We start from the raw sequence: 14614 nt of genomic DNA, 5'->3' as shown, positions 1-14614 counted from the left end.
TTTGTGCAATTGCATTAGGAACTGCTATAGATTGTATACAGAGCATGATCATATCTTGCACGCATTTAAGTTGCATGATTTCTACCACCCACAATTGAAGGCTCCTGGTTGAAATCCTGCATGTTAACTGCAAGTAAGGAAGAGAGCTTAAAAACTATTTCCCCCCAGCACAGAAGAGCTTTTAAACTCTGCTCTGCTTGGGAACAAGGCGCCCTCCCTGCGCCAGCTGCAGAAACCCTGGGATGCTTGTGGGAGGATGGTTCCAGGGGTTTGAGTACACATGCTTTTGAGTATATGCGGAACTCTTGGAACCGACCTCTGTGTAAGATGTGATCATAGTGTATATAGTGTGATTTATTAAAATGTAAATAAATGGGGGTTGACCCAGTTGTACTCACCTACAGTCAAGACTGAGATAAAAATGATGAACTGACAAGAGTATCACAGCATTATAAATCAGATTGTCAACAAGCTCAGCCTTCTTTTATTGTTTGTTTGTTTATATATTTATTTCAGGATTTATAAATCGTTTGTACGCTCAGAGACTATCTGAGTGCTGTACAAACTGGAATATAAACATAATACAGATCATTAAACAGTATTAAACAAATACAGTGGTGCCTCGCAAGATGAAAAGAATCCGTTCCGCGAGTCTTTTTGTCTAGCGGTTTTTTCATCTTGCGAAGCAACCCTATTAGCGGCTTAGAGGCTTAGCGCTATTAGCGGCTTAGCGGCTATTAAAGGCTTAGCGTCTTAGCGGCTAAAAGGCTATTAGCGGCTTAGCGGCTTAGAAAAAGGGGGGGGGAAGCAGAAAAAAAATCGCAAGACTCGCAAGACGTTTTCGTCTTGTGAAGCAAGCCCATAGGGAAATTCGTCTTGCGAAGTGCCTCCAAAACGGAAAACCCTTTCGTCTAGCGGGTTTTTCATCTTGCGAGGCATTCGTCTTGCGGGGCACCACTGTAAATACCTGCAAGAATTAAGGACCTACAAAAATTGCTGAATTTGGGGGATAAGATTCAAAATATAGGCATGGATGAAAAGAATTTGGTTTTATTGACCTCTTAGGGGCTGGACTGGACCAGCAAGAGTATTGCATATAAGTTATTGAAGAAAATCTGCCTTGGAGAACATTATGGTTTCTCTTTTAAAAACAATATATCAGTATTTATCCTCCTCCCTGCTATGTTTGACAGAAGCAACACTGAGACTAAGGAGGAGGAAGCTGGCAGCCAAGACTCCCTTGTAGATGGGTTGTAGGTAAGAAGGCAAGCAGCTGAGAATCAAGACAGTGGTTAGTTGGGTCTTAGTGGACCATCTTCCACTGGCAAACCCTCTCTAGCACATGTCAACATGGCTCCTTGAAAGTGGGCTTCCACTTTGCTTATCTTCAAGGTTGGAGAAGGACAAAAGTGGTTGGACCAGGTGCTCAGTATGAGCATCTTTTGAACCTTTTGCAAGTGTTGCAGACTTGATCCTTTTCAAGCTGAACTACAGGATCCTTAGTTCATTGGGCCTGTGGTCTACCGAGTGAGAGCTACATTGCACTGACTTTTTTAATATTAGGCAATCTACAAAGGTGAAGAGAAAAGGCAATGAAGAGGGTAGAGAAGGGGGTCACATCACACCAACATGCACTTTTCAAGTCAGTTCAGGCACATTTCATCAGTCAGACGGGGGATTGTTTCTTCACGCAGTTCCATCTCCGTGTTCAGGATCATGAGGAGTAGGTACGGATGGAAGGACCTGTCAATTTCAGTTGCTCATTTTCTCATTTTTCCAATCTTAGATTCAGTTCTCCACATTTCTGCATCATTTTTTCCTCAAATCATCCTGAATATTCATCAGCATTTTCATGTGAATTTCTCCCAGTAAGCCAATTTATGTATGCAGGTTTAACTGATGTACACAATTTGGAAGCAGTTTATCCTAGCATAATTCATATATTTTGTTGTTATTTTTACCAGTGCATTTCTTTTTATGCAACTTTCCCCTAATGTAATGCATTTTTATAAACACTGGTTGGAGAACTGCACTGCAAAATTCAGAGAAGTTCAGATTTCAAAGGATGGCTGTGTTTCTGTTCCCATGTTGTTTCAGAAAGTGTGGATTTGATGGGCTCCCCCTTAAATGCAAACCGAATCCAAAATCTCCCCATCCCTAATGAGGAGAAACATACTGAGCAAACTGGCAGAATGATCCATTCTGTAGCAATTCCTGTGATTGGAAACATCCCCAAAGCATTGTTGCGTTTTGCAGAAATTGCCATGGAACAAACGACATATGGGAAATGAGCACTAAGTATCCACGTTGGTCGCTTAAGCCCTTGGATAAAAAGGCCTCTGCAGTTTAGGTGGTGTCTTGTGTTATCAGTTTATGGCAGATGTGAAAGTAATCTCGCTGAAATGAGCACAGAAGGACCTGGGGGATACTACTGCTGCACATGAGATGGTGTTGAATGTTGTTAAAAGAGGAACTAATTATTACCACCCTGTATGCTATGCAAATATGCTGATCTGTCATTGGAAGTGATGGGAGACAGTGGTGTATTTAAGCTACCTGCTCAGAGCCCACCAAAATCCAGAGGTATGGTGCGAATTCCCAGCCCAGATCTTTGCATTATGAAAAAGAGGAACAACAAAGCCTAATCTTCTGGAAAGAGAAAGGGGAAAAGAAACCCTTTTCAGTGGAAAGGAAACCATCTGTGTCCTGAATTTTGTCACTTGTCTTCCGTAGGTTATGATGCTTATTCACTTTCCTTAAGTGGGACACACCATCTTTTTCCTTTGCTTAAATGCAACTGTACAATAGTTACTCTTTTCATGTCAATGGTATCTGCCTATTTCTTACGTTCTTCGAAGAATTGTCATAAATTCTATATGCCTTACATTCTGTGAGTCCTTATTCACTGGCCTGTCTACTTCCATCCCTCCAAAACCTGCCCATTCTTATGTTATGGTAAAAAGTTATTTCGTGTGCAATCAGCACAGAACAAATTGATTACCTGTTACTCATTTAGATTCAATGCACCAAAATACACATGGATCTAAGATTACCTCAGCCTTCCTATGAAGTGCATCTCTTCATCCGTTTCCCTTAATAGTTTTCCATTTAAAATTGCGTGCACACAGAGGGATGTATCTATTTCCATCCTATGTCTCCTTACTATCTGATAAAACTTTCCTGTCGCTTGTAAATTTGATTACTCATTGATATAACCCTGTGCGCTGTTCCCTATCTTTCGAAATTTATGATGTCTTCCAAATATTCTAGTTATTTTGTTTCACATTTGACTTGTCAGGCAGCCAAACATTCCCTTTCTCTTTCTCTCTCTTCATTAAATCCTACCCTCTAGCCTTCCTACGATGTTTAAAATCTATCTTGTGTCTCAACAAATCATGTTTCCAGTATTGAGGAACCCAAGGCAGATTGTCAACTCTAGCCTTATCAGTACTAACCGGTAGTGAAGCATCTTCAGATCGTCTCCAATCAGTTTACAGTACTGTATCAAACTCTTATTCATTATAATCTAAGAAGGATCCTGTTGCCAGAGTTAGTCAAATTGTCTTTAACATCAATAGAATGCCAGCCATCAAAGCAAAGAAGCGAGCAAAGCAGAGGTAGAAGCAGAGGCAAGGCTTGATAAAAGTTCTATTTTTGGTGAGGGGAGGGGTGGGCCAAATTAGTGGTGCCACCAAAATTGCTATTTCCCAGCTCAGAAATATGAATCTCAGCACTCATAATGCAAGGTGAGCATTACATTAGTACAACTCTAGTATAAATGTTTTGTGCATGCCCAAACGCGTCCGCATCTAATTTTAGCCTAAGTTTGGGACACTAGTTAGTGCTAACTTAGAGCTAAGGAGATGCTCCTAAGAGGGATTTTTTAAAACTAGTGTGCAGCTGCAGAATTTGTCTGACCAAATTCTAGGAAACTTCCTAAGTAAAGACTAAGTAAAGGCTTTTAGTATAGTTTCTGCTAGATATCCCTCTAGTCCAGGCATAGGCAAACTCCGGCCCTTCAGATGTTTGAGATACAATTCCCATCATCCCTGACCACTGGTCCTGTTGGCTAGGGATGATGGGAATTGTAGTCCCAAACTTCTGGAGGGCCAGAGTTTGCCTATGCCTGCTCTAGCCAATCTGGTGCCCTTCAGGGGTGGTGGGAGTCCAGCTCCCATTGCCAGAACCAGGCTGTCCGGTAGTTTGAGATGATGTGAACTGCAGACCAACAATATCTGGACGTTCCCACATTGTCTGCTCCTGCAGAGGCCTATGTTTTAATGGCCTCTTCAGTACGTAGCATTAAGACAGTAGACCACAAAGGTCTTGCTTCTCAGGTGCCTTGATGTTCAGTGCAAAGTACAATGCTGAACATGAATGTTCCAAGAATGGAAATCACACCACTGAAGTGGGAGGAAGACCAAATTGTTTCAGTAAGAGCAAAACTAGCATTTGACCCCTTTTAATTTAAGATGGCATCACTATACCCCATAGTATACAGTGACTTTCCCCCTCCCCCTCCCTACCTTTTAGGACTAGGCAATTTATATTAATTATGCAAATGTCGAAGTTCAACCTCTCCCCTCCCTGTGCCTCCATTCTCCCCTTAATATTAGATACAGTTTGTAAACACCGTTTACTGATTAATAATCAATTGCACAAATCTGAATATATGGCCTATCCTTTGTTTGGTACTGAGTCTTTGCAGCCTCAGTTCCCTTCCAAGACTCAATAGGACTGTTTCAGTAATCCTGCAGAACCTGCAGGGATTGATGCCTGGTCAAGGCTCCAGTCCAGGTACTTTTGCAATGCATATATGATCTATGCAGCCCATTATATTTCTGTGTTTTGGTATTTGAAGATCTATTACTATGCAAGCTAAGTCAAATAGGTTTTTTAAAACAACAACAACACAGCCCTAGGCAATAAGAATACCAAATTTAGTTTGGATGAAGATAACAAAATAATTAAACTACTGGGAAAATATAAATAGGGATGTATTAACAGGATGCATTAAAAAGAAAAATCAATCCAACAGTCACTCTCGGAGGTTGGCTAATTTTCTGAAAATTCTACATTCACTTATTGGCCTTCCCTGGATAGGAACAGGTTGCAAGCACCAAGATTGAATGCTTGTTTATTTAGTTAAGTTAATAATAATAATAATAATAATAATAATAATAATAATAATAATAATACCGCCCTTCATGAAATACATCCCAGACCAGTTCACAATGTAGTCCTAAAGCCAGCCAAGGTCAAGCTAAGGGGCTATTAGATGCAGCGGAAATGCTGCACCATTGGAGAAGAGGGTGAATTGCCAGCAGAAATGCATTTACATTGCCAAAAGCCCCCTAGTACATTTCTTGGAGGTAAAGGCAATCAGTGCCTGCTTCCCACAATGGTTATGTTCCTCCTCCGCTGTCGGAGGCGTTATGCCTTTGAATAATACCTGTTGCTGGTAACCACAAATAGGAAGAACGTTCTTGCACTCAGACCCTGTTTGCAGGGTCATCTGATTGGCCACTGCGAGAACATGGCACCGGGGTAGATGGGCTCTTGGCAGAGCATTGTGGTGATAACCAAGGAACCAGAAAACCCTTAGCCCCTCATTTCCCCAACTAGTTCCCTAAGGAGTCATCAACTGCCATTCAACTGGCATCATCAATCCCCTCCCATTGACAGCGAGGGGAGAGGGGAGAAAGAACTGTGAAGGAAAAGACCAGGAAAAGCCACTCCCACATCCCACCCTGGGACAGTGAGCTGGCAGGGCTTTGGAAGTGGCAGTAGCTGCCACGGAAGTCCTTCTCCCTCTACAATGGGCTTGTCCTACCCTTGATACAAATTAAACATAATGAAATGCATGGCATTGCAACTGAAACAAAGCATTCACCAGCACAGCAGGCAAATCAGTGATACCATTATAGTTTTAAACACCATTCATTCCTAACCCAGTGCCTGATCTCTTAAGTGCAGGGGCAGCGAGTGTGGTGCCCTCTGCGTTTTGCTTAGCTCCCATCTGTCCCAGTCAAGCATGGCCAGTGCTCAGGGATGATGGGACCTGCAGTCCAGCAATATCTGAAAGGCACCATGTTGGCTGCCCCTGCCTTAGTGGAGATTTGATCATTGGTGCTGTGCTGGGCAAGTCAAAGAAAGCATAAAAATGTGGTAGGGACCAGGATTCAAGTGATATTGCCAAATTAAATACCATGGATAGCATAAATAAATAAATAAATAAATAAATAAATAAATAATTAAAAAGCTGACATAATAGGAGGCTGCAGGGCTCCAGGAATTTAGCAGAACTGGCTATTTTTATTTTTTGAAATGAAACTCGGTGCTGGCCATGTTCTGCTGTCATGATAAACAGTGTTTTATTGTGATGTGTACTTGCTGAAGCAAACCTTAAGCCTGCATGCACCCCCATCGCCTCCTTCTGTGCAGTCAGGAGGAGGACTTTGGAAGCTGTTATTTATTTATTTTAACCAACCGCAGCTTCCTGTTTCATCCACATTAGTTGCGAAACAGCGTCTTGCGACAGTCGGCCCAAACCCCTCCCTACACTGGTAATGTCACAGTTATTTAGACACTGCGCTTGGATGCTACTCATAGCATAGATGGAGAAACTCGCTTCACGCATGTGTTCTAGTTTCTCTTGAAGGCCGTCAAAAACAAAATGTTTTCAAATCTCCCTTCTGTCTATCAGGAACTGCATATTTCTTGGGGGAGATGCGTTTTCCTTTTAGTAAGGTGTCACTGGGCCTGCTAGACTGAAAAGAGTGATCACCTTTGTATCATTTTGCTGACACCTCCTGGACATTTCAAGTGTGCTTTGTAAATTCAGTGTCTACCATTCACTTACTCCCTCAGCACAGACTATCAGCATTCACACCTCAGTTTTAGAAAAACGCCAGGCAACTATGTTAGGGGAGGTTGTAAATAGCACAGAGAATAAAAATCTTCTGTCACTTGCAATTAAAGTTCTGCAATGGAAGATATGGCTCCTTTGGACTGATCCTGCAGGTCTCTTCTTACCTTCCCAGGTAGCAGAGAAGGCCACTTCATGCCCCTTATCCCTCACCTACAGAATGTATTCTGCTCTGATACACAGACATATAAGGCTCAGGAAAACCAGTCCATTCCTTATTTAAGTTCAGGATAGAAACCATGCCAATAAAATACTTTTTTAAAAACAACAACACCACCTTTTTAGTACAAGGTTAGCAACCTTGAGATCATTATGCCACAAGTGGTCTAGAAACCGTTCACATATCGCATTCCTAAATTGTAGGAAAACCTGGCTCATGCCTGCCTCTTCAATGTTATGCTGGTTTAACTTTCTCTTTGTTAAACAGACCAAACCCAAGGCATGAAGGGATTGCATAAAGTCCAGCATTCTTCAACCTTGCTCCCCCTGATGCTGTTGGACTACAACTGCCATCATTTACAGGTGGTTGGGGTCAATGGGATTTGTAGTCCAATGACATTTAGGGACCCAGGATGTTGGGGAATCCTGCTACAGTATCTGCCAGAGGGACACCATCTCCTATGCCCTGAACACTTGACTTCTGCTGTTCTGGGATGTTCTCTTGGCCAGCCACAACAGAACTCAGCAGCCGGTTCATCCCCAAATGGTTTTAGGCAAGGCCCTAGATTTCTCCCTGTCTGCAAACCTATACTGTTGTTTGGCTTTACCTGTGCTGAGGGAGCAAGTGAGAGGGATAACAAATCAGGGTTCCTCGTCGCCGAAGAGTCCTTGGCTACTTTGTCGAGCCTAGCTCTTTCAGCATACATCCCCCTCTCCCTCTCACATCCCCAGCCCCAGCCCCACTTCTCCCCCTCACCCCCCTACTCTGCAATAGGGCACAATATTTCTCTTGCTCTCTCTCTCACTCTCTCTTTTCTGTATCTCTCGGAAATCAGACTGGAGTTCAAAGCACTTTCACTACCTTTTATGAGGTAGAGTGTGATGTCATAGATGGGGGCAGGGCTAGTCAACTTTCTACCCACCTACCCACCTGTGCTGAGGGAGCTACGCTTGCAAACGGAGGCGGTGACTCTTCCATGGTGAGTAACCTCGTTTCTAATCTCTATGCTTTTCCATGTGAGCTTAAGTGGTTTTGATTGTGGGAGACTCTGCCCCTTTAAGTGGGATTGGTATAGTCACGTCACTTTTTGCGCTCAACAGGAATAGGAAGGAAGCTCATTTCCCAGTGTTCCCAACCTAAAAACAGCAAGAGGAAATAATCCAAAACTTGGCTAGGGGTGGCAGGATCAGTCAATTTCGGTTTTCTCTGTTTCTCATTTTTCCCATCTTAAATTCTCCATTTTTCTGCAGCAATTTGAGTTATTTTTTAAAAAATGCTCATGAAAATTCTTCAACATTTTAGTGCAAAGTTCTCCTGAAAAGAAATGCATATTTGTATGCAGTCTCGACTACTGTACACATTTCTGCAAGCAATTTCCCTTAATTGAATGCACTTTTCCATGTTATGTTCACTAATACTGTCATTTGTATGCGCATTTCCCCTTAATATCCACATTATTTGGTTATAGAACTGTGTAAGTGCAGTTGCATTTCGGTTTGTATGACGTGTGAATTTCATAAATTCCCCTTGAAACCGGAACTGAATTGAATTCCTCTCCCATCTCTCATCTTGGCTATAGAAAAGCAAAGATTCTCTGCAAGTTTAATTCTTTGCCTTTCTGTGGGAGAACACCAGAATTCTGTGCGCTTGTTTTTGCTGTTATTCACAGCCAATGGCAGAAGTACTGCTTATATCTGTTTGGTTGCCCTATGGCTAGATCCAGAAAGCAGCTTGCCCCAGAAACTATATGGAGAGGTGAGAAATTGTGAGGGACAGGAACAGATACATTGAACATACCTTTGCTGCCACAGCTGACCAGCTGACTGTACCTGATTGCAAGCCATTTCTAGACATATAGTTGCCAGCAAATTTTATTAAAGCAAAAATTTGGCACCGGTGTGGAGGGTGCTGCTTTAGCAGTTTTTAACAGATGTTTTGCTAAGACCTGAAATGTGTCATGGGTCTGATTGGGTCTGTCATCCTTAGGCCACAGGCAAGTTTCACCTAAAGATTCTTGCTCAGCCAAAACATTGGAAGAATTTTGAGGGAAGCAAAACATTTCAATAAGGGCTGCAAACTTTCTCTATTTGTGTGTGTGTGCATCTGCAGATTCCTAGTATCCATGGTGATGATAGTGGACTGGGGTGGGCAAGGGGGTGAGACAACACCGCAGTCAATGAATTGGACTGCGCCACCTCTGCCAGCACATTTGGGTTGGCAGCAAGATGCGTAAAGCTGGCATTTGGTGGGTGTGCTGTGCACTGATTGAGAACCTTTGACGCGACATTTGAAACCCAACATATCCAGAAGCACCTTGTTCAATTTGTAGTGGCATGCTCCTGTTGAAATTTATGGTTAATCACAATGCTCAAATGTGTTTTTATTAATAGGTATGATTAATTACCACAATTATGATGAAGATAACCAAAGATGTATTTACCTTTCCAGGAAAGAATGTATTTCTATTGCATTTAGATTGCACATGTAAGGACGTTGTGTGACCCCTTCACAGGGGTGCCGACCTCACACAATTCTTGCATGTGCTGAAATGTCCCTCCCATACTATTCCACAGAAGGCAGCTATGTCAGGCAACTGAGGGGTAAGATGCTCCCATACTGAGTCAAGCTGTTGATCCATCTGGCTCAGTATTGTCTATAGGCAGCAGCTCTCCAGATATCAGACAGGAGTCTCTGTGAGGGGATCATGGGTGTCCTCGCAACTCTCAGCACCCTTAAAAGAATGCAGTTCCCAAAATTCTTTGGGGGAACCATAACTGCTTATAGTGGCACTATTCTGCTTTAAATATATGGTGCAGCTGAGACTAGAGATTGGATAAGGCACCCACCCATCCCTAAATCTCCATAAATATTCATTTATTTAGAAGCATTTACACCCCCCACACTAGGCAGGATTTTGGAGGCGGCTTAAAATATATGTGGAAAACAGTAACATAGACAGTGATACAAGAGACCCTGCAGCGGGGCAAAGGGATAGAGTTCTCCAGTGTTCCAACAAAATCAGCCTTCCAGCTTCCCATATGGAGAAAAAACAGCTGTTCCATCTCTAGAAGTTAGCTCAATATTTGGCCACTTTGGGGGATCAGTGGGGCTGAAAATGAAAATCAGGGATGGGATGTCCTTAAAAGAAAAGAATAAAAATCCAGAATCAATACATTATAAAGGTAATTGTGGTTTTGATATATAACTGGTTTGGATCAGTGAGTCTAAGCCTCCATCCTGCACTCTGTTAAGGCTGCCATTGTGGTTCTGGTTATCTAACCTTTTCAGCTTTTTGCTGCAGGCAAAAATCTTATTTCAAAATCTTGTTTTTGAACAACATGTGGTTTTTCTTCTTCTTTACGGGTCCTCCAGCTGCCACTTGACTCTTCTTTTTAACCCTCAGCATTTGAATAAAGAGAAGGGAAAAGAGATTTCTCTCTCTCCTTCTCTCGCCCCCCCCCCCCCTGTACTCTTGTTCTGCCTCTTGGGTACCTATTAAAGCTGTCAAGATGTCAAAGCTCATGCGTGGAAAGGCCAGGAGATGTGTCATGTGAGAATGTCTGCCTGCAGGGTCTGTAAAGTCCCCCCCCCCCTCTTGGTTATTTAATTCTTTGTTGCCAGCTCTGCTTGGGGTCCAGTCTTAGGTTATCTGGGGAGGTGCTAAACAGCAGCTGTGCCTATTCTTCATATCGAAGCAAGGGAGGTCAGTCTATCATCATGGGCTTTTTACTATCGTGACTGATGAAAAATTAAGAAAATTAAAAGAAGCAATAAAAAGAGTCACATGGGACTGCTATCCTTTGAGTACCATCCTCAGAACCTCCTGCAGGCACCAGTCCTAACTAGGTTATCACTCTTTTATTCTACTTTATATTCAGTATCAATGGTTAGTAGGAATGCTCAAATCTTTCAATTTTGGTTTCTCTCAGTTACCTCTTTTCAGTTCCAAGTTCAGTTCTCCACTAAATTCAACGTTTTATTCCAAATTTCTCCTAACACACATATTTTGGTGCACAGTCTTCCCTAACAGATACATTTTTGCAAATCCATTTCTCCCAGCATAATATATTAATATAGTGTAATCTTAATATAATACACACTGTGATGTATGTTATTTTCATTAACACACTTTATCCATGTTTGTGCATTTTTGTACACATTGCTTGGCAAGAAAGCTGCATTGCAAAATTCAGAGAAGTGCAAATTTCAAAGGATGGGTGTGTTTCAGTTTGCATGTTGTTGCATGTGGTTTCTGAAAGTGCAAATGAAATAGATCAGCCTTTAAGTGTGAACTGAGTCTAACTTCTCTGCCCTCTCTAATGGTCAGACACTTATACTTCTCTAATGAGCTGTCTCAGTACAAAAAGCCAAGAAAACTGTCATTGACGGCACTGCTTCCAGAGAGCTTCTGATGGCTATTAGTGACCATGGATACCAGATATTACCCATAGCCATTAATTTTATCATTAGTTTTTCTAGAAAGTGGATTGTATTCGGGGTGTGTGTGTGTGATCATTCCATTGGACCTTCTGAAAGGCAAATTTTAAAACCCAGCCAGATGGGCAGGGTATAAATAATAAAATTATTATTATCATTATGGAAGTGGCAGATTCACAAGTGTTTGGTTAGCAAAAAGGAAGAACCTCTGGGTTCTCAGGGGTTCATAAGAACCTACAAAGTAGAGCTACTTACACTTTCTCCTATTTAAGATGGATTAGACCAGGTGTGGCTAACCTTAACTCTCCAGTTGCTGCTGCATGGCAGCTCCCATTAGTCCCAGCCAGTATGGTCATTAGTCAATGATGACAGGAACTGGCCACTGTTTAGCCACCCAGCTGGAGATAGTCTGTAGTTGCCCCTTCTCCCCAGTTTTGCTTCTACCTGATGTATTCTCAGAAACATTTAGGATTCCAGTGTAGTCTGAAGCTTTCAAAGGGTGAGCTAGCCTGGGGTAGGTGTTTAAGCAATTATATTCTTTGTTTGTTTGTTTGTTTGTTTGTTTGTTTGCTTGTTTATGAGGTTTCTCGTCTGCCCTTCACCGTAAAATCCCAGGGAGGTTTACAACAGTACAGTATAAAATTATAAAAGCAGATAAAACCTTTACACATACAAATCAAGTAAAACCATCCAGAATGGAACAGAACAGAAAATCAACAAAAGAGCTGCAGACTCATAAAATATGTTAACGGTCAAAGGCCAGGGTAAAACATATGGCAGGGACTATACAATGAAGGTGCCAGATACTCTATGGGTAGGGGATTCCACAACATAGGGGCTGCTACAAGGAAAGTCCTGTCCTGGGCTGCTGTTCCTCACATGCCTGAGGCTAGTGGAACTGCCAAGAGAGTACTTTCTGCAGATTTTGACACCCAAAGTCAGTGGGGATGGAGACAGTATTTCATATAGGCTGCCTAAGCCATATAGGGCTTTCAGCACCAACAGGAGGACCTTGGAATGCTGGTGCTGAGTGCACATAGACCTGAAAATAATCCACCAAATGCTTACTCGGCTGGACTATATTTATACCATTGGGGACCACTCTGAGCAAAGATTTTGGGTACCACAGCTTATGGAACCCAATGATAGAACCAGCTGGCATTGAGCGGATCAAATGATAACAACCTGGTTTTTTTGTGGGGGAGTGGGTGGGATTACCACTTAGACTTCAATATGTTTGGTAGCAAGTCAGTAGTTGAAATTCATCCCCAGTCTACTTATTTTGTTGATCTCGTTTAATGTATAGTACAAGCACTATAAACACATTGAGCTGAACAGTTTGTTCCAAAGAGGTGCTTTGAACTCCTTAATCCCTACTCCAAGCATCTTGGTTTTCAGAAGCAAAAGTTACATTGCAACATATTTTGATACGTCAAAGTGGGAAGTGCAGCTGTTGTCTTACATTAGAATACATTGTTGTGTGTGTTCTGCCACTTTTCATAACAAAAGAATGTCGATTGGAGGAAGTAATGGAAAAAGTGGAAGTACTGGGAACCTTGGGAGGAAATGATCTTGGGTTTCATGATACAAAGGCAAGGGAAGACTGAGTGTAGTCAAACATGCCCTTTGGGCTTTAAGAAGGCCAACATCAAAAAGCTGAAGGAACTGCTGGATCAAGTCCCATGGTCGAAAATACTAAAAGAGGAGTCTAAGATGGATGGGAGCTTCTTAAAGATGAAACATTGCAGGCACAGATGCAGACAATTCCAACGAGAAAGAAAAGTGGGAGGCATCAAATGAAACCACTGTGGTTGCATAAGAAGCTTACAGATAATTTGAGATTTAAGAAATATAAGAAATGAAAGAAAGGAGAAATATAAAAAGTATATACAAGTAGCCAACAGTTGTGGGGTGAATGTGAGGGGGCTAAAGCTCAGAATGAGCCCAGACTTGCAAGAGAGGCTTTAAAAAGTGCTCATGGATGGTTCTTCATCATCCTGGAAAAAAGTGATAAGTGGGACACCATTGGTGTTGTCCTGTGCCCATTGTTGTGTCCAGTTTTAAGCATCACAATATAAGAAGAGCATTGACAAGCTGAAGTGTGTGCAGAAGCGGGCAATCCAAACAATCAAGGGTCTGGAAGCCAAGCCCTACGAGGAGTAGTTGAGGGAGTTGGGTATGTTTAGCCTGGAAAAGCAGAGATTGAGAGAAGATATGAGAGCCATCTTCAAATATCTCAATGGATATCACATGGAAGATGGAGCAAGCTTGTTTTCCCTGCTCTGGAAGGTAGGACTTGAACCAACGACTTCATGTTACAAGAAAGGAGATTCTGACAGTAAGAACTGTTTGTGACAGTGGAACAGACTCCCTTGGGAGATGGTGGACTCGCCTTCCTTGGAGGTTTTTAAGCAAAGGTTGGATGCCTACCTGCCATGTGTGATTCAGTTGAGATACCTGCATTGCAGGGGTTTGGAGATCCCACCCAACTCTGCAATTCTATGATTCTGTGAGTAAATCCATACATCTCCATACAAAGTGAAAGTAACCACAGAATCCCTTATGCTTCCTCCTTTCCAGGACCCTTCATTTCAATGCTTCAGCTTGAGTAGATTGCATTATGCACAACGGCTATGATTAGACATGGATTTAGCATTTCCTTTCCTCTTACTTCTACTTGGAAAGAAGGAGACTCTAGATGTTCAATCTTTGGAATATCTGGCCATTGTGCAGTGTGGTCTCTTGTCAGGATGATAACATGCAATAATGAAACTTTCAGGGAACTCATCTTGTAAACATCCCCTTTAAAAGCATTTCCTTGTACCAGCTCCAAATTTCCTCTGCTGAGGCTTGAACCCATTGCTCTTGACATTTCCATCATAGGCTTTGGCCAGTCATCAATCACTCTAAAACAACATTTAAAAAGTGCACATTACATTCTCCCTTTGTTAGTCTGTAGACGTCATCAGGCTTGCACCTGGAGCAGGAATTGTAAATGCCTTGGGCTTCATATTTCTTCATCTCTTCTAAAATGCAACTTCTGCAGCTGCCCCCCCCCCCCATGGTAGAGCATACGCTCTGAGAAATGT

At 42.2% G+C, this 14614-nt stretch overlaps 1 protein-coding gene across 4 annotated transcripts in view; it reads left to right on the top strand.

Annotated features, from left to right (window-relative positions):
* CTNNA2 (catenin alpha 2) overlaps window positions 1–14614 on the top strand; it is a 536832-nt gene that overhangs the window by 508443 nt on the left and 13775 nt on the right. For 3 of the 4 annotated variants that reach the window (XM_081876762.1, XM_081876760.1, XM_081876763.1), the window contains one exon: window positions 7924–8067. The exons of the other annotated variant lie outside the window; for it this stretch is intronic. In XM_081876762.1, the coding sequence (XP_081732888.1) occupies window positions 7924–8067 (144 nt within the window). The remainder of the gene's footprint in view (window positions 1–7923; window positions 8068–14614) is intronic. 4 annotated transcript variants of the gene reach the window in all.

The sequence above is a fragment of the Podarcis erhardii genome, assembly GCF_964252035.2.
Source record: "Podarcis erhardii genome assembly, chromosome: 9".
NCBI classification, from domain to species: domain Eukaryota; kingdom Metazoa; phylum Chordata; class Lepidosauria; order Squamata; family Lacertidae; genus Podarcis; species Podarcis erhardii.
Note: the sequence above shows the minus strand (reverse complement) of the source record. Positions and strands in the feature narration are given on the sequence as shown.